Raw genomic sequence first — 24,059 nt, 5'->3', positions numbered from 1 at the left:
TCCCGTTTATCTTTCCTGCTTCTTGCTTCATACCTTAGTATTTCATTCCTCTCAAACTCCTAGTTGGGCTCACATGGTGGGCGTCAACAGTTGAGCAAACACCTCTTAATGGCTGCCATTCTTCATTTCCCATAATGGCCTATACTTTGCATTCCAAGACATTATGGATGAAAAGCAGCCATCTACACAGAACAACAGTTGGCCACAATTGCACTCCAACCCATCTTGAGTATGCTCTGGGAGTAACACCAAATGGCAGTTGCCAAGAGTGGCTGGCAATGAAAACTCTGGTTGCCTTCCAGGAAGGTAAGACATCCCCTAAATGGAAGTGCTAGACATGTTTCCTATTCATGCCCATTCATTCCCCTTTGCTTTTGGTTTGGGGCAAATGCATATCTATATTATACCCAAAAGTTTCCCTTATTTTTCCTAGTTCAACCAGTAACTTGGGCATGAAGCATTTCCTTCCTCTTTGGGGGGAAAAGTAAGGCAGTGATTCAAGTCCTTCCATTATGGGTCTAATAATGCCTTTGCAAATATTCCTTTATTTTTTTCAGCAACATGATGCTTCCGGCCATGCACACAAGTGCATACCAGCACCATTGCCATTCAGTGGTGTTACATGAGGATGTGATCACATGTAAGAGGTTTACACACCCACTTGTCTTCAATGGGCAGTTCTAAAATTATAGACTTTGGGTTATTATGGAGGCAGGCAGGCAAAGAGGCACCAGTCAGACCATCTTGGTCGACGTTACTCAGCAGGGCTATGCAGAAAGTCCTTGGTTCTTCAAGCAAGAGAATGTGGTACAGCGATTACCATGCAAAACACACTTGAGTGCTATGCAGGCTTGAATGCTCCTCTATGATGAGCTCTGTTGTATTTAATATTATGAGTTGGCTACAAATGAAAAGACCAATTAACCTGACTGAAAGAGGAAAGGAAAGGAAGGATTGTGTGTCTGGCAGCCCCAAGGATGCCGAATCCTTGCCTCCAGCCTGATCCAACACTGGAGCTGAAGACACAAACTGAATAAGCTATTTTTGGTCAGCATGGTGCTTCAACTCTGTTATACTTATGCTAGTAACCATAATAAATGATGCTTTTCAAGTTCTGGCTCATCGCAGACAGCCAATGAGCTGCAATGATTGCACAATGGAAATATGGAACTATCCCTTCCTGAACATAAGCAAAATGAGTTTACGTATCCAAGTCAATATGACCTCCAGCCATGCTAGTCATAAGTGCTTAAATCAACTATAGGTCACCTCTTTCAGTCCTAAAGATACAGCCAAGCAAGCACCCCAAGGCTTACATTTGACCTTTCAAAAGACTGCATCTGGATCTACTCTAACCTCTTAATCTGCACTCAAAACCACTTGCCTACAGATTCTTATAAATATCAATGGATCCATTTGGAAGGGAGTTAAATTATGTTTGACTGCTTGCAGATGGAATCCAAACTAATGTGCATGTCTCTCTTTGAACTCTAATAGCTACAATTTGGAAAAAATAGTGTGATCATATGAATGCTTCCATGTTTGGGTAGCCCTCTTGAAATGCACTGAAAGGGAGGAGGACAATTGCCCCCTGTAAAGGAAGTCCCTTGCAATGCTGGAAGTTTGGCGTATCCAGGCAGAAATGGTGTGTGCTAAAAAAATTCCTATGAAGAGTGCCTTAACCTTTGAGCAAACAGCCTATGTGCTTTCCCCTTATTAAGTGACCAAGAGGATTGACTCTTTAGCTGCTTATTTCTACTTGCAGCTCTCCTACCAAAAGTTGGACAGGTAGAGATTCAAAAACTCTCTTTGGAGGCAGACATTAGTCTGGAAACAGGAAATGTATAGTTATAAACACAGAAAGAGAACTGTACAGGCCCCATTAGTACTCCCAGTCCAACATGGCACATAGCTTCCCAAATAATGGTGATCTTGCATCATCTGCTCCAAAAATCTTCTTCAGTGGTAGACAGTCAGGAGGTTACACAGCTTCCTTGCATCTCTTGTTGAAAGATGCTGAACTTTGCTTTTTCCTCCTGCTCTCAGCCATTTTGGTCCACTTCAGGCTGCAACTGGTATAATCACAAGGAGATCTAGCCATCTCTGGGCACCAATGTCCATACATATACAAACAACACGCAGGTACCAAACTCTTGGCTGGCACATACACATCACTGTGTACATGGGATGAGTTGGTGTAGGTTCTGCACTGGTTGCCTCTAGAGGGGCAGGAGTGGGAGGTTAGGCAGAAAAATGAAGAGAAGGGATGGACAATACAATGCCACATCTTTCCTTTGAGTCATCGTTCTTTTTCTTTCCATTTTTCCTTTTCTTTGTTTGGTTCTCCTCCTCCCTTTTCTTGCTCGTATTTAAAAGTCTCTGTGCTTTTTCCGCACATTTGGCCCAAACTCCAAAATAAACACTTTGCCTGGGTGCTTCAAGGCAGGGTGCTATCTGGTCTCCAAGGATTCCAGGTATTCCAGGGCTATGTCATAGCAGAAGTGGTATTGTTCCTTTAAGAGGGAGGAGAAAAAAAGAGAGAGAGAAAAGGGTAAGAGTGAGTCCATTGTGCTCCCCAAAGACATAGCAGCAGCAGAAGATAAGGCAGAAAGCACTGTGGTCTTGCCATACATCTCCTGATGGAATGGCTAAATATTTGGCAAGCACCAACAAGGGGTCCTAACTTCTGTGTATTCCTGTTAAGTTCTTTATCAGGCCAGAATCAACCCCTTGCATGGAACTCTATGTGCATGCAACCATATACACATAGGGACCTTTCTCATGCTTTTGGGATATCCAAGAGCAAACCTGGTAAGAAAAATGCCATCCAAGCTATGCACCTCCTTCATGAAGGCTTTAAATTTATGACAGGCTTGACCTGAACCTCTCTAGCAACTGACAAATTTCCCTATTCTGATTACTTTTTAGGTTTTCTCCCCCACACACACACACAATTCTTACATTTTATTTGTCTTTAACATATTTTTCAAAAGTCTGCATGAACATCTGTGTTCATTTTTATCCATATTTCCCCTACATGCAATTTTGCCTCGTACGCACTTTTTTGCAAACCAGTTTCTCAGTAGAATTCATTTTTGAGTGCTGTTTTCACTAATACACATAGTTTAATGTTTTTTTTAAAAAATAAATAACCAGGGCTCTCAATTCAAAGTGGATTTAAAAATAATAAATAAAGTTTTGGTTTGTGCCTTGTGTCAAACATGCCATATTAGATAACTTTGCATTATAATGGGAACTGAACACATTTCCCCCTATCACTACCCCCTGCCTTTCGTATCTTTCTGGCACGTGCAGGAGGTGCTGATGTATACAAACAATGGATTGTAAAGGCACAAAAACTCTACTGAGGATGCTTGGGGCACTAATTCTAAAACAACATCTTCGCCACAAACAAAAGCTGGCATGAGTTCCAGAGCAAGGAGGAAGCCAATAACCGTGGCTATTTCCTGTGCAATATCTGTGCTATTGCTAACTCTCAGTACTGGCTGGGTTCCATCACAGGACAGCTTGGTAAAGAGCCTCATGGCACAGTGGTTAAACCGCTGTACTGCAGCCCAAACTGTGCTCACGACCTGGGGTTCAATCCCAGTAGCCGGCTCAAAGGTTGACTCAGCCTTCTATCCTTCCGAGGTCGGTAAAATGAGTAGCCACCTTGCTGGGGGGCAATGTGTGGCCTGCATAATTAACTTGTAAACCACCCAGAGAGTGCTTGAAGTGCTATGGGGCAGTATATAAGCAGCACGCTTTGCTTTTGCTTTTGATAGGTAAGAGGATGATTATACCATTAACACCTGATTACACCCTTGGCATATTGCACTGATGTAGCTATGCGGCACACTTCTGTATAGGAGTGAGCTATGCACAACTGCCCAGGATGCCTCTGAATATGAGCTACTGGGGAACTACAGTCAGAACAGCAGTTCCCCAGTGCTGCTTACAGGCTTCCCACAAGCATGCGGTTGACCCTTCTGAGAAGCAGCACACTACATAGGAAGGCCTTTGGTTTGGTCCAGCATGCTCTTCTTATGGTTTTATGAGACCTGCTGTAGTCTGATAGGAAGGGATTTGCGACTACGATCCACCAGCTTTCTAGGAAAACACAGAGTCTTACATACACACATACATTTCAGCCTTGTTATGGGATGACCCATTCCCTGAAAGACAAGAAGTCTCACAGATAAAACAGATTTCCCCTCAGCGTGATGAATCCACCAAGTGATGAACGTAATAAGATCCTATCAAGCAAGAGTTAACTTTGATCAGAATGGCTCTCATTAATTGTGAAAGGTAAGTTCATGGTGACAATGGGGAAACAGTTGCTCCCGTTACACCCTGGGCCTTTGATAGCTGTAGCTGTAAAGCAAAAGAGGAGCCCTGTAGCAACCCAGTTACCTATCAAAAGCTTGCCAGAAGGATATGAATGCAACTTGTGTTCCATAGCAATGGATATAAAAATGGCTGAAGGTTTGGTGCCTCTACTGGGGGAGAGGCAGAAAGGTATGAATTCACGATGTGAGAACACAAAATCTCACAATCCATGATGGTGTCATGATTGGAGTAGGTTTGAGGAGACTAGGTTGCACATTTGGCTTTCAAACCATAATTAATCTAGCCGACTGCACAGGGCTGTGGTGAGGATAAAATTAAGAGGAGAAAGAAACTAGCTTGCTGTTCTAACTTCAGTGGAGGAAAGGTAGAAAACAAATATAACCAACAAATAAATGCTGTCTTTGCACCGTCTTTTCTACTCATGGTGGAATGAGGACCCAAACGTGTTTATGCCTGTATGGTGTGAGGGCATCATGATTTGCAATCCCACAAAAAATGTAGCATACACTCTACTGAACCCAGGGAGAGTTACTCCCAAGTAAATATGCATCACATTATTCCACACATATTTGAGTACACCTAGGGAAACAGCACACAGTGTTTGCATGTTTCAAAAGGGAAAGAAACAGCACTACAGTGGGGTCTTGACTTGAGAACTTAATCCGTATTGGAAGGCGGTTCTCAAGTCAAAAAGTTCTCAGGTCAAATCTGCATTTCCCATAGGAATGCACTGAAAACCATTTGATCCGTATCTGCTCTTTTCCGTCCATAGAAACTAATGGGAAGCTGCTATTCTGTCTTCGACCACTAGAAGGGGATATTTTGTTTCTTTTTTTTTTTTAGGTCAAGAAAGGTTCAGGGAAGGCGGGGAAAATACAGTCCAGGCAAGTACAGTACCAGGCAGTCCGAAGACTGTCTCCCAATCCACTCTCTAAACGCTGGGAGGAGTGAGGAAGCAGACAGGCACCCTTTTCACTGGCCAACAGTTAACTGAAAATTCACATTTTGCACTTTCCCTGCCTCCCACGTGGGTTTTTTTCAGTTCTTAACTCAAATCTAAGTACTTAAGTCAAGTCAATATTTTCCTATGAGAGCGGTTCTTAAGTCAAAATGTTCTTAACTCAAGCCGTTCTTAAGTCAAGACCCCACTGTAATACAAAGAAAGAAAGAAACTCCAATGAAGCCCGGCGTGAAAAAATGCTCTGTTGTGGTGGTTATTTGGAGAGTAGGGAGGGAACTCAGACATGGGAGGGATGTGGAGTGTTTAGGTACCCTCAGAGTGCAAGTGGGAATGAGATGAAAGAGGAGCCAAAAGCCATATTTAGAAGGGGCTGTTCTCTGAAGTCAAACAGTGAGGGCTCCTTTTAAGAGGTGTTCTACACAGCAGAATGTTCTTCTTTTATCTGTATCCCTGTCTTGCTCTGATGGGTAATTCTCTTGTATTATAGGAGCCTCCTACTGGGATAGGATAAGACTATCATGCGTTTCTATCATGTACTTCTGTCATACTCATGGACCGTGTGAAGTGGTCCCTGGGGAGAAAAAGAAGGATCAAAGAAAGGGAGAAGGGCCATGCTAGATATTTGGAGGGGAAGGGAAATGAGCTGGGATTAGTCTTCAGCTTGAAAATAATTATCCAAATGTGCAGCAGAAGTGTGTCACAGTGGTCATTGGAAGAAACTGGAAAAATTGGTATAGCTCTCGGCCAAATAGTTACAGTAGTTAGTAGCTATGGTCGCCGTTTTTGAAAAGAAAATATTATTCTGCCATTTTTCTAAATATTTCTTGCAGTTCTTTTAAAGAAAAAGACTAAATTCTACATGTTCCATTGTACAAAAGTCTTATCCACCTTGAGGTTACCTCAGTATCTGTCCAAAGCACAAGGCATAGGACAGCAGCTGAACCATTTAATATTTCTCCTCCATCATTTCAGGAGGTCAAAATCCCTGCAACTTTAACAGTGACTAAAAAGTCGTAGTTACGTTGCAGCTGGGTTGAAGGTATCTGCCGCTGTAATGCAAACTAGTTACATATTAACTTGCCAGCACTGAAATGATGCTGCCACCAGCAGCAGATTGCTGATAATTAATGGGTCACTACTTCATTTTTAGGTTGCATGTGATTTCGTCTAATTGTGTGCAAGCCGTGTGCAATTTACAATCAACTGCTAACTAGCAGCAATCTGCTGCCACCAGTGATGTCATTCACACTGTTCTGGCCTAGCTATGCAGCAGGATCTAGGCCATTATTCAGAGAGGAAAATTAATTACTTAATTAATTGCAATTAAGTGTGACTGGTCCTACACAACCCTTGGTCCTGAGGGATACCAGAGGCTTGATTCCCTCTTCCCCCAAAACAGGCAACTCAGTAAGATCAAATTCATATCCAGTTTTTGTAAGAATGACCAAATGACACACAATTCCAAACGACGTACAAATTACATAGGTACATCTTGCAGAAAAGTTCAGAGAGAAATGACCTACACGCTAGGGCAATGTTTCCCAAGCTTGGGTCTCCAGATGTTCTTGGACTAAAACTCCTAGGGGCCTTCACCGTTAGCTGTTCTGTCCAGGATTTATGGGACCTGTAGTCCAAGAACACATGGGGACCCAAGTTTGGGAAACATTGAACTAGAGCATCAGAAGGCCTACAACAAGAGTGGAAAACTTGTGGTCTTCCAGATACTGTTGGGCTTCACCTCCTATCAGCCCTCACCAAACAACATAGCAACTGCAGTTCAATGACATCTGGAGGGCCATAGATCTGAAAGCCTAAGCTGACCAATGTAGACCTTCAGTGTTTAGACTGTTGCAACTCTTTACATGGTAGGTAATGGAGTATTAACCTTAAAAATCAAACCACCTTAAGAACTACTTGTAGGGAGACAAGTTTTAACTCAGGCTTTCCTCTCTTGTGTTAGATTTCTACATGCAAATATTTTACTTGGAGATATTTGTACTTTGCATGGAGAATGTTCTATCATGCGGACGGACCCCTACAGATGCAGTCAGCCAGAACTCAGAGAGGGAACAGGTTTAACGTCATTGAGTGCAATGACAGCTGTGTTCCTATGCATGAGCCCAGTTTGGAGCAGGTGTACTAAGAAATATCCTTCTTCTATTCAGCAAAATGCAACAGCAGTCGCAATATACTTTCTGTAACATTGCCCAGGAACCAGGGATTAGAAAATCTGTGAGGTTCATTCTTCCTCCAGTTAATTTTTTACAACCTCGGGTTCTCTTTGTCTCTTTAAAAAAATTCATGCAAAATTATCTGAAATGAAATTTTAATCCATCTGCACTGGCAAAATAACTGCAACTGTTCCCAAAATCGAGAAATACATGTTGCATCTGTTTGCCCTGTACCGTATGTGTTAAAAATGAGAAGCATCTCAGAAAAAAAAAATGGATGTCAACCCTAATTCAATACTAGCATGGTTAAAAGAAACAGGTCCAGATCCAGACATTTAAGTGTTCAGTACCCAAAGTCCTGTACCTGGATAGATATATCTGTCCATTTTAATATATCTCGCATGCAGTTTTAAAACTCCGATTCTATCAATTCTGAAGATGAAGAAACTTGAGAATTTGGGGGTAACTCTTATGAAAATAATTTGTAATGACATTCTCTCATATTTCGGCTAGAGAGAAGCAGGTAAGGTTTTACTAGCAACAGATACAACTCAACTGTGCCTGTATAGTGTGATACAAACAAGTTTCTCCAGAAGAATTGTATCTCTGTGTACAGTTCCCTGGAAGCAGGCAGAAAATAACATTTCTCTGTGTCTAGTTCCTTGGAAGGAGATAAAAGACAAATGACTTTGTTGTGGGTCTGAGAGGCAAGGCTCAAGACCTTCAAGGCATGTGCATACACCAGCAGGAAAGATATTTTTAAAAGTCCACTGTGAAAAGGATTAAAATCTGTAATCAGATTGCTAGACAGTCCAGTGGTTTAGATGTCTGGCTGCACAGCCAGAGGCTGGGGGTTTGATTCCCCGCTGAGCCCCCTTGACAAGGGGTGGACTCGATGATCTAAAGAGTCCCTTCCAGCTCTGCAGTTTGGAGAGGATGATGATCATGCTTTTAGATTAAGAAAAAAAAAAGAGAATTCTTTGCCTTTGAAGCAATACAGAAAATCAAGAAACAAAAAAGCTACAGCAAATAAAACCAAACAAAACCACATACAGGGCCCAGATCCTCTACGGGTGCAGCTCAGTGAAGCTCTACTAATAATAAATAGGCACAATCTCATTTACTCCAGTGGTGGTTCATTAAATTAAGGCTAGCAAAACAGATTTGCAGGTTCTCTGGGGAGCATAGAAAAATCTAGTTTGCATTTGCTAATACCTTGAAATCTAGCCCAATAGGTTGTCCAATTCTATCTCTCTGCTTCATTTCTATTGCTTTCCCTTAAATTCACCCAACTATTCAAGTTGTGTTTCCGCATGCAGTCATATCCGCCCGCTTTCTCCAAGATAAATATCTCCTCTCTCCTCAGTTTTCTTCTCCTCTCTCCTCAGTTTTCTTGCTGGCATATTCCCTTCCCCCTCTATAGCAAGCAAGAGGGCAAGAGAAACATTTCTTTTAAGAGTTGGTTCTAGAACGCTGTCCCAGATTTTACTGCCCTGTTTCCAGGCAGCAAACAGGGCTTCACTCTATGGGTTTTTGAGACTTCAGGACCGCCTTGGTGGTGCTACCGTAGCCATTTCACGGACGAGTGAGGATGAGTTGGAACCTTGAAAGCTAAAGGCAGGGAGAAGATGACCAGTCCTGCAGTGCCTGAGTTCATGTGCGTAGCAAAGACTGAAAACCCAACTCTGCTCCACAGTCAGAAAAGGAATATGGACCTCCTACACACTCCACAAGAATAGCACTGACTGAAAGCCTAGTTTAGCTTTAGAGTCTGCAGGTGAATACTCTGCTACAAAGGAACACTCTTCATGAGAGTCCTTGTGAGGCTGACTTAGGAGAAGTGGGTCTAATTGAAGGAAAGCTCTTGCTCCTATGGAGATGAGCCGCCCACGTTCCTGAAGCTCAGTTCTAGGTTGGGCTTGGAAGCTAAGCAAGACAAACTGCAGCCACAGCAAGCTCTGGAAGCAATCTTTCCTGAACTTCAGATCCTGCCTGCTGTGAATCCCTTGCTTGATTTTGCAATCTTGTCTATTTGCTTTTTACAGCTGAAAGGGGCAGACCCTTAGAGAATTAGAGACAACTCATAATCAGAGCAGGGAGTGTACCCCTCTGTGAAATTTTAGAGTAAGGCACCCTACCCTGGTCCATGGACCACAAACACCCTGGCTTGTTATTGGACACTGTCTCTGGGATCCTTCTTAGTGGGTTTATTCTGATAAAACTGTAATTATTTCTAGACCCTTGCTTCTTTTCTCAAGAACCTCCTTGCCTGGCTCAACTATTTGGGGAAGGGCAGTTCCCTACTACTGGGGCCTCACCCATCCAGGAACAGGACACTAAACTATTGTTGTTATCTTCAGGCCGAAACGGTAATTAGGGATGGAGCCTTATTTGAAGGGCTTCCACTCCCGTAAGTCATTGAGAACCCCCAGGCCAAATTAGAAGAGCGAGCAGGAGGCAGAACAGCCCTCTTGTCTCTCTGCCATTTCCAGTACCATTTCTCCATCAGGCAGGAAGAAGCGCATGGAAGGCTGAGTTCCAACCAAGCCTGCTTCCATATAGAGCACATGGAGGCGGCATCCATCAGAATGTACCCTCTCATTCCCCTTTGCGAGTCAAAGGGAATCCTCATATATACCGTATTTTTCTGTGTATAAGACTATACCTTTGTCTAAAATCTTTAGACTAAAAATTGAGGGTCGTCTTATACACGGAAGTAAGCTGAGGAGAGAACAAAAATAAGTGGAGAGGAAAGCAGGGATCAAAGTGATCCGGCAGGGCTTTGATCCCTGCTTTCCCTTCCACTTGCTAAGCCCCACTTAGATTTCTTAATTTTGGGTTAGAAAAGTGGGGGCGTCTTATACATAGGGGCATCTTATACACTGAAAAATATGGTACCTTATACATTGCAGCAAGATGAATTTTTTAGAAGGTGGTGGCAAAGGAATGGCAAAGAGATGAGAGGGCTGCTCTACCTCCTACCAGTTTGAGGACATAATCTGGCCTGAGGATTATCACCTATGGGAGTAGAAATCCTTTAAATACCAAAGTCCCATCTCTGCCAGTCATATTGCTCATTAGAACTCTCCATGTGCATGGATCCTTTTAGGGGGCAACGGCAGGGTCCTGCATTGTCAAATCAGCCCTCTGAAATGGTATACACAAAGCAAACTGTTCGCTGTGCAAGCAGTCATACTCTCCTTTGCTGCTGAGTGCTATGTTTCTTACTTAAGAGCAACACAGACAAAGGAGAACACATGTTTCTTGCATTCACTCTACTTTGGCTTTATGCTATTATAAGAGAAGCCCGACTGTGTGATGGATGAAAGTAGGATCAGGCAGTACTGATCCTGCTTTCATCCAGAAGTGCAAAGATTAGACTTTGAAATTTGCACGAGGGATGTTCACAGAGAGTTTCAGGAAATATCCCAGAGCTTCCACAGAGTCTGAAGGTGCAGGTAAAGAAAATATGGCACTTACAAAAGTCTCAACCATATTTGGCTTGTAGTTACGGAGGGTTTTGGCAGCAAAGAAAACATCCACCAGCTTGTGACACTTGATCATCTCCAAGATCATGGTGCAGGCACAGAAAGTGCCACTCCGGCCACCCCCATTCCTGCAGCAGAAGGAAAACACATCATGTCAAAGTATACAAAACCAGTGCAACTGAGATAAACAGGCCAATCCTCTCCCATTTTACCCAGCAGCTTTGAGCAAAATCAGGGACCAATAAGCTTTTGTGAGGGCAATTCTCAGGCTAGCTGCAGAGAAGTGAAATCCAGCTTTTGATGGGTTCACATCACAAGGGACAAATGCTCAACCCTTGTCCAGCCTTGACGGTTGTTGTTTTTGAAAACAATGTAAGAGCAATGAGTTTCTGAATGTGTTCACACTACACAGTTCTAACACGGTGGCACTGTTATATAAGTATTCATTCTCACAGTCCTAGGATGTGCAGCTTCGTGACATAGAAACCTTTACTGCAGCCAGGGAAGTCCAGTACTAGACCTCTCTCTCTAACACAAAATTCTAAGTATATCATCAGATTCCTAATTCTAGCATTACTTGCAACAGAGATGTGGTACTTACTGTGGCATCACATTCCTTAAATGTGAAGATACAGCCTGCACATCTCTATGGGTTATGCTTACAAGACATGGAAAAACGACAGCGACACAGCAAAGCAAAACTAAAAACCATGCATGTAGCACCACTGGGATTTCCATTTTTACAGCAGTATTTGTTTGATTTTTTTCTTAATATTTGTATACATACTGTTTTTAGTTTTTAAATATTGTCTTTTGATAATGTAAGCCACCTCGGGTCCTTTTTAAGGCAAAAGAAAGTAGGGGTTAAAATATATGTTAAATAAATAAATAATATCAAAAGTATTCCTTACTTTCAGAACAGCCTGTAAATCTCTGGTTACCTAATCCTTTCTCTTGCTGTTGCTTCTCTACGATCATTAATGATTATAATAACAAATTATTTAATACAAATTTTGTCTGAAGGGCTTTACGGTTTACCCAAGGGACTGACTAGATTGTGTAGCTGTGTTTATTTAATTTTATTTTTATTTATTTATTTTGCAGGAACGGGCTGATGTCCAAAATGAGATCTTCTTCCCCACTGCAAAGAATGTTTGCAATGTACAAAGAGTACCTGCTTTCAAGACTCTGCATCCATGGCTGCCTATCTTTCTGATATAATTAAATGCAGATTGGTGGTGATGATTGAGAAATAATCCTTGCTAAGAGGTTAAATTGCTCAGCAGGGTTGGGATGAATGTTTCACTTCTGTGCAAATAAACAGGGGAGTTTAAAGACAGTAAAAAACCAGAGGAGAGAGGGGAAGAACCACTTCTATCATTGTAATGATGAGCACTTTCCTAATGGGGGTAATTGTTATGACACAGGGTTCCAGTAATACCACGTTTACCTCTTAGACAAAATGGCATGCAAACACTGTGTTAGTCCTAGCACTGGGGCAAGCTTTTTCCTCAGTTTGGGAGATGCCTATTGAAAACTGGAACACTATTTGGCACTCTTACAAAATCAATTCATTGTTGGTTAGGGATGGCTTACAATTTGTTTATAATCAGGTGGGTAAACTTGTGGCTCTCTACCGAGGATGAGAACCCCAATTCAAAGAGCATATCTAGGAACTCTAGGCTTTGACCTCCTGTTTTCGTGGAAAAGTTGACTTAGGTTAAATAAGCACCAAATGGTCCACTGGCAACATTTGATCGTTCAAATGGATAGTATAGTGACTATCATTTTCCATATCGTCATAGAGAGTTGTCGGGTAGGTGGGACTCGTCAGGCTTGGAAGCCAGCCCATCTAGGAGAAGGAAAACTCCAGTCCCAAACCTCCACTGCCTTGTGGCTATATCCACTGATGGAAAAGGCTTCAGGAGTAAACCTCGAGGCAAAATCCGGAGCCGGAGTCCCGGAGGCAGTTCGTGTCATTCTGGCAACTCCTGCAACATCGCTGGAACCAGTTGTATTGGCTCTTGCCTTTCCATTGCACTATTTCAGTGATGTGGAGAGGGGGGATTTGCTGCTTGGGTAACAGCCTATCCTCCATATTATTTTACCCAGACTTCGTGCTCTGGAGAGGACACTCATACAGAGCACGTTACCGTAGTCTCTTGAGACTGAAGGATGCCTAACAGAACTCCCTTCATTCCTGTTCACTTCACTGGCCACACAGCAACAGCAACAGAACACCAAGGGAGTGAAATGCTCCAAACAGTGCCCAACTGACCACAACAATCATCACCCACACAGCCCAGTGGCACACTGGCACAGTCAGAAAGTCCACCCCCTTGCCCACACATTCTTACAGAAGCAAACAAAACAATCCTCAAAGCCGCCCAAATACTCACTTTTAACAGAATAAATACACAGTAAATTAACAAATGAACAATTTTAATAAATCGATTAAACAGGGAAAACACCCACACGTCCACAGGGAGGAAACTGCAGTTTTTAAAGAAAAACTGTACAGATCTTGAAAGGAAGGGAGGGAGGGAGGGAGGGAGGGAGGGAGAGAGGAAAGCCAGTGAACAAACAGAGCCTCATCAAAACTCCTAGAGATTTCTCCGAATCCACTTGATGCTTTCTCTTTTCCTCACTGAGCCCACCAAGAGAAGCAAGCAGGTCAGGCAGGCAGCAAATATAACCAATAAAGAGAAGGACCAAAGAGGACAAGATAGGTCCCCCTCCCCCAACTAAGCGGGTGTCCAAAAAATAATCCAAAGGAGGCACGCTGGCAAAGGAAAGCTACCTGGCAAGAGCAGCAAAAATTATCCAAAGAAATTGGGGGAGGGAATCCCCCACAAAATCAAAGGAAAAAAAGGCAAAAACACTGAAAGGATTCAAGGTGGAAGCATAGCAAGCCGACAGGCAGCAATCGAAGACAGAGGATACCAAAAACTTGCACATTCACATAAGATGAGTCCTGTTGGATCAGGCCAAGGGCCCATCTAGAGCAGCTTTCTGTATCTCACAGAGGCCTCTGGGAGCAGACGAGACAACTAGACACCTATCTCCTGATACCCCTCCCCTGCATCTGGCACTTTGAAGTACCTTCCTTTTAAGCCTGGAGATGATACTGTGACAAACCCAGACCTACTGGGATCTGCCACACAGCTACACTAAGCTGCCACCAACCATTCCCTATAAAAAGTCACACAGACCAGGGATGGATTTTTAAACAGTAAAAGAATAAGGTTTATTTTAAATACAAACAGGGTAAATAAAACAATCAGGTGAATAAAATAAAGTAACGTGGCTTATTCTCACACACACAAGCATACAGTTTGGTTCACCTAGAACCTTTAACTTAAAGCACAGACCCTGAACCCATCAGTTCTGGCTAACCCACAGACCCCTGAACCTTTCAGGTTGGTACTCTGACACACAGTAGTACCCTGTCAGACACCCAGACTCCCACAACAGCTTCTTCTTCCCCAGCTGCTGCTTCGTCCCTACCCAGTGTCTCACAGTCTGTCTCAGCATCTCCTCTTCACCACACAGGCATCACATATTTATACAGTACAGCCCCTCCTCCTGATGTCCCGCCTTCCACTCCCCATAGGATGGAACTTTCCCTCCAAACCCATGACAGACAGGTAACATCAGTGCTGTTATGTAACACCTCCCCTCTTTATAAGTTGTTTTGTAGGGGGAAAGCTAAGGTGCTTTTCACCAAAAAAACAACCTGTATAAAACATACAACAACAGTTATACATACCCTATAATACTTACATATACTTACACTCCAAGTTAAACATAGCAAATAGGCATTTCAAACATTTACCATATGCATTACATCAATTTTACCTTTATTAATACAAACCAATTTAAAACCAGGTACATTTTAACTTTTTGTCTTCATTATATACATATAGTCCATGTTCTTTCGCCGTCTTCAGTCTTCAGGTCTTCTTGATAAGGCGTCAGCAACACAGTTCACTGACCCTCTGACCACCTTCACTTCAAAGTCATAGTCCTGTAAGTTCAAAGCCCACCTCATAAGTTTGCTATTGTGGGTTTTCATTGTCTTTAACCATTGCAATGGTGAATGGTCAGTACACAGAACAAAATGTCTTCCCCAGATGTAAGGCTTGGCCTTCTGGATCGCGTAGACTATGGCCAAACACTCCTTCTCCACGGTTGCCAAATGTCTCTCACCTTTTTGAAGTTTCCTACTCAGGTAGGACACTGGATGCTGGCCACCATTCTCATCCTCCTGGCACAGAACTGCTCCTACCCCGCTGTTAGACGCATCGGTGTAGATGATGAACTCCCGGTCGAAGTCTGGAGCACGCAGGACAGGATAGTTGATTAACGCCTCCTTCAACCTCTGGAACGCCGCCTCACAGTCGCTGGTCCACGGGATGCGGTCATCAGCCTTCTTCCTCGTCAGATCGGTCAGCGGAGCCGCAATCTCGCTAAACCTCGGGATGAACTTTCTGTAGTAGCCCACCAACCCAAGAAATGATTTGACTTTTCTCTTGGTGGTGGGTCTAGGCCAATCTCGAACAGCTTCTATTTTGGCCTCCAGGGGTTTTATCATTCCTCCCCCTACCATGTGACCTAAGTATTTTATTTCTGGGCTACCCAGCTGACACTTGCTGGCCTTTACTGTTAGCCCTGCTGCACTTAACCTCTGCAGCACTAACTCCAGGTGTATCAGGTGATCTTCCCAGGTATTACTGAAGATCCCTATGTCATCAATGTAGGCCACTGTAAAGTCACTGAGCCCTGCCAAGGTCTGGTCCATCAGCCTTTGGAATGTGGCTGGTGCATTTCTGAGACCAAAGCTCAGGACTCGAAACTCATAGAGACCAAAAGGGCTGCAAAAGGCAGTTTTTTCTTGATCCCTGGGATCAATTCTTAATTGCCAATATCCCTTTACCAGGTCCAATGATGAGATGAACCGACAACCCCCTATGGTTTCAATCAGGTTGTCTAGCCTGGGCATTGGGTAGGCATCAGGAGTGGTTACACGGTTTAACTTCCTGTAATCAACACAAAACCTAATGCTCCCATCAGGCTTGTCCACAAGGACTATTGGAGAGGACCAAGGGCTAGAAGAGGGGACGATTATGTTCTCCCTCAGCATTTCGTCCAGCTCCTTCCGCACCTTGTCCCTATAGGGTCCCGTTACTCGGTATGGGGATACTGCCTGCGGGGGTGCATCCCCTGTGTGGATCCGATGCATCACTCCCTTCACTATCCCCGGCTTGTTGGAAAATACCTGTTGATATTTATTAAGCAGCATTTTTAATTCTTGCTGCTGGTCTTGGGTGAGTGCAGGACTGATCTTTACCTCCTCTGGGTTGTATTTTACTTCCCCTCTACCCTCCCAGAAGGGTAATTCAGCTTCCTCACTCTCAGCTGCTTTTATCGCGAATAAAACCCTCTGTTCCCCTCTGTAGTAGGGTTTTAGGGCATTCACGTGAACCACCCTCCTTGCTTGGTTCTCCTCTTGCTCTATTAGGTAGTTCAGGTCTGACATCTTGGAAATGACCCTATATGGTCCTGCCCATTTGAGCTGCAGCTTATTCTCTCTGCAGGGCCTAAGCCAAAGCACCTCCTCCCCTGGGTCAAAGTGCCTCTCTCTAGCTTTGCGGTCATACCATGTTTTCTGTTTGACCTTCTGCGCTTGCAGGTTTTCTGCTGCCAGCTCTAGATTTCGCTTTAGGTCATTCATCAAGGTGTCTATGTAAGTCACAACGTCTTGTGGGTCATCCTGGGTGATCTGCTCCCAATTTTGTTTTATCAAATCAAGGGGCCCTTTCACCCTTCTCCCAAATAAAAGTTCGAATGGACTGAACCCGGTACTGGCTTGTGGCACTGATCGATAAGCAAACAAAAGGGATTGCAGCTTCTGGTCCCAATTGTTTGGATTCTCTGCCAAGTAAGCCCTAATCATGCGCATTAGAGTCCCATTGAACTTCTCAGTTAACCCATTACTTTCCGGATGATAAGCAGTGGTTTCCTTGTGCTTTATTCCACAGATTTGCCATAAGCGTTTCATGAGCTTTGACGTGAACGATGCCCCCAAATCTGTGATTATCTCTGAGGCAAATCCCATCCTGGACATGTACCCCACCAAAGCATCTGCCACTGTGTTAGTTTCAATATTAGTCAAGGGTATGGCTTCAGGATACCTTGTGGCATGGTCCACAATTGTTAGGATGAACCTGTTCCCCCTCTTTGTGGCCTTGGGCAAAGGTCCCACAATATCCACCCCTATGCATTTGAACGGAGTGTCAATCACAGGCAAAGGGCACAGCTTTGCTTTGGTCCTGTCGCGGTTATTCCCCTGCCTTTGACACACATCGCATTGTTTACAGAACTCCCTGATCTGCTTCCCTATGTCAGGCCAGTAGAAATTCTGTGTGATTCTCTGCTGTGTTTTGTTGACCCCTAAGTGTGCAGCAAACATGTCAGAGTGCCCCCTTTGTAAGATCATGGGGCGATACTTTTCAGGTACCACCAGTTGACTTCTGATCCCATCTCCCCCTTTTGAGATGTTCCTCAGGGTTTCTCTATATAAAATCCCCTTTTTCTCCAGAAATCTCACTGGGGTTTCAGGTGTTAGCTGGGCGTCAGTCACCTGTTCAAAACACTTTTGGAGAGTGGCGTCTGCCTTTTGCTCCTGTCCAAATCTGCTGTCTGTGGTTAAGGTTTCCACCACAGCTTCTGAACTCCCCTCTGCTTCCGCCTCTGGCTCATCATTACCCCCTTGAACTGTCCCCGTGGTGGCTTGTGAGCGTGTAATCACTAGCACCCTTTTCACATGTTCAGCCAGGTCATTTCCCACGAGCACGGCTGCTGGCAGAGTAGATGAAATCGCTATCCGCCAATCTCCCCTCCAGCCTTGAAAGTTGACAGGTACCTCTGCTACTGGCAGAGAGATTACCTGCCCCTCAATACCTGCTACCTTTATGCTCTCATTTGGGATTATAAACTCCCGGGGAATGATATCGGGATGGCACAGGGTTACCTGGGAACAAGTGTCCCGCAGCCCCCTATACTGACGGTCAAGTATTCCTACGTCCACCCCGGCTGTCTCAAACAACTGAGAATCTGTTTTTATCAGCAAGCAGCGCTTTACCTCCACAAGAGGACCATTTTCCTCAGCCTGCTCAGCATAGGTAGCTGTTCCAGACTGAGTAGCCATGGCAACAGGCTCCCTCTGTGATACTGAGCCTTGCTCTTTCTGGACACAGAACACAGCTTTTGGCTTGGTCCCACTAGAATTCTGAGGCACCATTCCTTTTAGCTGCTTCAATTTCTCACACTCTGAGATCAGATGACCCTTTCCCTGACAGAAATAGCATTTTCTGGTGTATTTTGATTCTCTCTCCTCTTGTTTGGGTTTTCCCTCCAAATTCTGAGGGCTTGGTTTCATGCCTGAGGGCTTCCCTTCACCATGGGCCCCTCCCCCTTGCTGGCTTTTCCCTGGTCCCTGAGAGTACTTGCTGTAGGTTTCTTTGGGTTTACCTACAGATTTCCCCTCACCCAAGGGCTTTCTTATTTGGGAGATAAAATCCGCGATCTCTGCGGCTGCTGCCACAGATTTCGGTTTCCTTTCCCTCACCTGGAATTTCAATTCCCCATGCAGGACTGAATAGAACTGTTCCAGGGCTATCAAGTCTTTAAGCTGTTCATAGGTCTCTGTTCCCTCCTGCGACAGCCATTTCTCAAGCAGCCTCACCAATTGGGCCCCCACTTGGGTAAAAGTCTGTTCTGGCTTCTTGGTGAGGGACCTGAACCTTTGTCTCAGCTGCTCTGCATTTATCCCATGTCTTGCAAACACCAGTTTTTTAAACTCTGCGAAATCTTTCATCCGTTCCTCAGGCATCTCGGCATAAACCTCAGCCAGGCTACCACTGATTAAAGACCGCATGATGGTCATCTTCTCAGTTTCCCTCACTGAGAAGTCCACAAACGCTCTTTCCACTAAGGAAAAGAACACCTCGGGACAATCTCCCTTGTGGTACACAGGGAATTTCTTCAGGTCAGCCTTAGACAGTTGGCCCCCCTCAGAATCCCTATTATTATTATTGTTCTGGTTCATCAGTTCCAATCTCTTTAATTCAAACGCCATTCTCTCTCTCTCTAATTCAAATTGCCGCTGTTTCTCTCTTTCCCTTTCCTCCATTTCCCTCACCCTCAGTTCATGCTGTTGGGCTATGAGTATTTTTCTGAGTTCTGGGTCTTGCTCTCCTGTGCTGTCACCTTGCACTGAGCCAAATTCATCCTCAGAACCTTGGTCAATCTGGGGGTCTTTCACTTCACTCATGTCTGCTATCTTGCTTCGAGTCAAGGGCATAATCCCCCCTCAGAACAGGCTGCTTTAAAAAGTCAAGCCTCAAAATAAAACGACCACTTTTTTCCTTCTTGCCTCAGAACCAGCTCTCCCTAGAGATTGCTGCTGTTCTTCAGCACTACTTGCAACAGTATCGAGTCAGAGCCTACCCCCCTCTGCTGGGCCTCTCAGCTGGCAAGCTAGCTCGCTGTTGCTACGCAGTTTTGCCTCAGCGTTTTCCCGCCAAAATCAGGCTGCCTCAGAGCACCTTAATCTAAGTCTCCCCAGTTGGCACGTTCTTCTACTAGTGCACCTCCCCGTGAGGTACACCTAGAAGATTACCTACGCGCCTCAGACTGTCCCTGACTGGACCCCCCTTGCTCTGGGCACACCTGCCAAGGCTTTGCTGGACCACTGGACAACTGGACCAGTCGTATCCCACACGCTGGACACCAATCAATGTGACAAACCCAGACCTACTGGGATCTGCCACACAGTTACACTAAGCTGCCACCAACCATTCCCTATAAAAAGTCACACAGACCAGGGATGGATTTTTAAACAGTAAAAGAATAAGGTTTATTTTAAATACAAACAGGGTAAATAAAACAATCAGGTGAATAAAATAAAGTAACGTGGCTTATTCTCACACACACAAGCATACAGTTTGGTTCACCTAGAACCTTTAACTTAAAGCACAGACCCTGAACCCATCAGTTCTGGCTAACCCACAGACCCCTGAACCTTTCAGGTTGGTACTCTGACACACAGTAGTACCCTGTCAGACACCCAGACTCCCACAACAGCTTCTTCTTCCCCAGCTGCTGCTTCGTCCCTACCCAGTGTCTCACAGTCTGTCTCAGCATCTCCTCTTCACCACACAGGCATCACATATTTATACAGTACAGCCCCTCCTCCTGATGGCCCGCCTTCCACTCCCCATAGGATGGAACTTTCCCTCCAAACCCATGACAGACAGGTAACATCAGTGCTGTTATGTAACAGATACATCCCCATCATGGCTTGTAACCTGCAATGGACTTTTCTCCAGGAATCTGTCCAATCCCCTTTTCAAGGCATCTAGGCCAGATGCCATCATCACATCCTGTGGCAAGGAGTTCCACAGACTAACGACATGCTGGTTAAAGAAATATTTTCTTTGGTCTGTTCTCACTCTCCTAACACTCAGTTTGAGTGGATGTCCCCTGGTTCTGGTATTACGTGAGAGGGAAAAGAGCTTCCCTCTATCCACTTTATCCATCCCCTACATAATTTTATACAGCTCAGTCATGTCCTTCCTCGGGCACCTTTTCTCTAGACTAAAGAGCCCCAAACACTCTAGCCTTTCCTCATGAGGGAGATGCTCCAGCCCAGTCATCATTTTAGTCGCTCTCTTCTGCAGCTTTCCCAGTTCCACGATTTCTTTTTTGAGGTGCGGTGACCAGAACTGTATGCAATACTCCAGGCGCAGCCTTAGCATCATTTTGTGCAATGGCATTAGAATGTTGGCTGTTTTATTTTCAGTCCCCTTGTTAATGAAGGAGAGACTTAAGTAAAGAAAGAGCACTCCTCACTGACTTCAACCAATCCAGGCCTTTTTACAGATTCGAAATTCCACTTCCCAAGAAATTCTGACCCGCTGGTGACAGCAGCTCTTGCATCACTATTGGATGAAAAATTTATCGGGACATTTGACAGATAAAGGGTGAAGAAAATTCTGCACAGAAGAGGGATACACAAAACCCCGAAAAACATACCCATCTTTCATTAGTATGAATTGTTTGCTTGAGAGATTCTTTCAGTAATCAATGTAAGGAAACAGAAACCAAAAAGAGACCCTCTTTCAGCCCCCCCCCCCACACACACTTTCATTTAAACACAAGAGGCCTTTCCTTGGTTTCAAGCAGGATTCATTCTTAGCCCTATCTAGAGATGTCAGGAGCTCATGAATACAAAGCTTATGCTTCATCAAGCCAACAGTCCCTACTCAAGAAGAATAATCTGACCACCCATAAGAAAGATGGCCAAGGGTTTTGTAACTTTTTTCTTCTTCTTAGGAGGAAAACTGAACTCCCCAAATTTGTTTCCTATCCTAGGAATTTGTTAGCATCCCTACTGCTTTTCTATTGCACTCTATAGTGCAGCTATTCTAATAATGTCATTATCCCCTTTTTCTCAACTCAATCAAGTGACTGTTCAAAAAGCATTGCTTCAAAGAAATGGTACACTGTGTATTAAGCACAGCTACTACACCCACCTAAACGGTTATGAATGGGATTGTCGCTCCTTCAATTTCCTTAAGTAAACTTGAGCAACTATTCCTTCAGCACCTGTTTCATTTTGGTAAACTGATGAGAGCCAATTAAAATCAGTCTCTCCCCTCCTCCCACAATGTACAAAAACAGGCATGCTGCCAGTTTTGCATTGTAAAATTCTTCAGAGCATGGATTCCCATCAGAGCTAATAAATCCTTTACACCTGCTATTATCAGATTAGCCAGATGCATGTAAGACTCCTGCTTATGAAATTGCAACTTTCCTGCCTTTCTTACAACCTAGCACTCTGGAGAACTTCTGCAAAAATGCTGCCAAATTATCTTTAGGCAAATAAAGGCAGACAAGTTTGCGATCGGTTTATTTGTTTAAAAAAATTGCTAGGTGCTCCTGTCATTTTGGAACTGTCTGCTCCCATGCATGCTATTTTGTGTCTGGAAGTGCCAGTGGAAGGGCAAGGTGCCCCCAACCTCTAAAGGAAGAGGGCATTAGACCCACCAGCCATTACCTCCCAGGATGTCCATGGAGGGAAGCTTTGTATACAAGGTAGCTATTGTGATTGTGTCTGGTGCACTGGGGGGAAATGGTCATAGAGGCTTGTTGTGTCCCTGTGGCAAAAGGCATTGGATCTAGCAGGCTTCCCCAAAAGGCAGGTCAGAAAGTTTTTGGGACTGCCATGGCTCTCCAAAGATCCCACCCATTTGACAACTTGTTTTGAGAGGACAATTCAGAGTGTGGCATCAAAGGGCAGCTCACCATATTCTGTAAACAAACTGTAGAAAACTGCAACTGCACCATGATGGTGCTCAGCTATTTTTCTTGCTATGCTTGGAAAAGAATTTAAGTTCCTGATGGTAATACCAGTTTTGAAACACCTAAGACTTGTCGAGAGAAAAACCAAAGATTGCCTCCAATGTCTAGATGTCTGAAATGTTTTTGATGTGTTTCAGAGAAATAAAATACACACAGAACGATGCACGTTTTAAAATTTGAACAGCTATAAACAGCTTTATCCCATGCGCAAAATATGGACAAAATCATGTTATGTTGTACATACATTAAATGTAAAAAAATGCTTAAAAAAAAGAGAAGTAGAACAAATACAAATAAAATTCCATTGCGAGAGCAAGGCAAAATGCTGAGTCTTAAAATTAATGTGAATTAATGATAGAATCAGACTGTAGGTGTACCATAGCATGCAATCAAGACTGGGAGATTTTTTTCACACTGTTATTTCTAACAATATAAAGACTCTTTATATTTCAAAGACTTCCGTTTAAATTAAGTTTCTCAAGAGTGTACATTATTGTTGGGCATGGCTGGTGACACGAACTCCATTTGAAAAATGCTAATTACTGTCCTTTCCCCCCACCAGGCCCGGTGATACTTACAAACAATGCACGATTGTCCTTCCGTCACCACTCTCCACCTGCCACTTCTCTACTTGGGCTAATAAATGCAGGAAAGACTTCTTAGAATCTGGGATGTCTCTGTATGCTGACCATCGCAGGTACTGAAAGTGTCGAACCATCAGATGCCCCTCCTGCAACTAGAGAAAAGTCCAGTGGTGGGATTCAAATAAATTAACAACAGGTTCTATGTCCTAATGACGGATAAATAAATAAATAAATAAATAAATAAATAAATAAATAAATAAATAAATAAATAAATAAATAAATAAATAAATAAATAAATAAATAAATAAATAAATAAATAAATGCCCAGGACAGTGGGATCCGATGAGGGTTTCTTCCACAGTGGTCTCCCTACTGCCTATCATCACAACTACTTCTCACATGATTAAGACATCTGGATAAGTGTATCTGTTTGGGCATACCGCTGCTGTTACCCTCACCGTGGGCATGTGCCAAACACACACACACAAACAAACACACACCTCACAGTGGGTGCTTATGACCAAGTTTGACAGAAAACTGACACATCTCTCCTTCCCCTTTACCTCCTATTTCACCCTATAGCTCACCAGCAAAAATTGCTTCCCTCCCCTTTCCTGCTCCTGAAATGACTGATAGCCCTGCTTGTTGTTACCTGGAGGCCGCCTTTGCATACCTAATGTGGTTTCTAGGCAGAGCAACAGTCTTATGTGGTACCTTTAACTTGAAAAAAATCATAGTAAAACGAGGACGGTTGGGTGTTTGACTGAAGTGGTCTCACCCCAAAACTTTTTCCCTCTGTATCCTGCCCTCATGCCTTGTCAATCACCCCCCCCCCCCCGCCTCAAGGCCATAGGCTTTCCTCCAGTGACGTCAAGGACTCATCTTCCCCCCCTTTCCCCCAGTGATGCCTCTGCTCTTTCCAGGGCTTTATCTCTCTCACCCACACCCCACCTCAGATGGCTCAGTGTGGTACGGGAAGGGAGGCAGCTAATTGTGCCCCCCTCCCCCCGCTCGTCGCTGGTCACCTGGCCCCTCCTCCTTCATTCATCTCAGGCCAGCAAACGGTTCTACGAACCAA

At 44.0% G+C, this 24,059-nt stretch overlaps 2 protein-coding genes across 9 annotated transcripts in view; both read right to left on the bottom strand.

Annotated features, from left to right (window-relative positions):
• Positions 1-519: 519 nt before the first annotated feature.
• PTPRU (protein tyrosine phosphatase receptor type U) overlaps positions 520-24,059 on the bottom strand; it is a 464,942-nt gene continuing 441,402 nt past the window's right edge. For all 8 annotated transcript variants that reach the window (XM_072979748.2, XM_072979749.2, XM_072979750.2 and 5 more), the window contains 3 exons: positions 22,976-23,133; positions 10,963-11,098; positions 520-2,513 (listed from right to left, as the gene is read on the bottom strand). In XM_072979748.2, coding sequence (XP_072835849.2) covers positions 2,451-2,513; positions 10,963-11,098; positions 22,976-23,133 — 357 coding nt within the window. In that variant the 3' untranslated portion in view covers positions 520-2,450. The remainder of the gene's footprint in view (positions 2,514-10,962; positions 11,099-22,975; positions 23,134-24,059) is intronic.
• Positions 14,860-20,310, bottom strand: LOC144584290 (uncharacterized). The gene is made up of 2 exons (XM_078380199.1): positions 15,180-20,310; positions 14,860-14,997 (listed from the first exon to the last, which is right to left on the bottom strand). Exons 1-2 carry the CDS (start codon positions 19,333-19,335, stop codon positions 14,990-14,992), a joined length of 4,164 nt encoding a protein of 1,387 aa, XP_078236325.1. The 5' UTR covers positions 19,336-20,310; the 3' UTR covers positions 14,860-14,989.

This window comes from Pogona vitticeps, chromosome 9, assembly GCF_051106095.1.
Source record: "Pogona vitticeps strain Pit_001003342236 chromosome 9, PviZW2.1, whole genome shotgun sequence".
Classification (NCBI taxonomy): Eukaryota; Metazoa; Chordata; class Lepidosauria; order Squamata; family Agamidae; genus Pogona; species Pogona vitticeps.
Note: the sequence above shows the minus strand (reverse complement) of the source record. Positions and strands in the feature narration are given on the sequence as shown.

Coding starts and splice junctions, on each gene's coding strand:
- LOC144584290 (XM_078380199.1), bottom strand. CDS start 19,335: ATGCCCTTGACTCGAAGCAAGATAGCAGACATGAGTGAAGTGAAAGAC.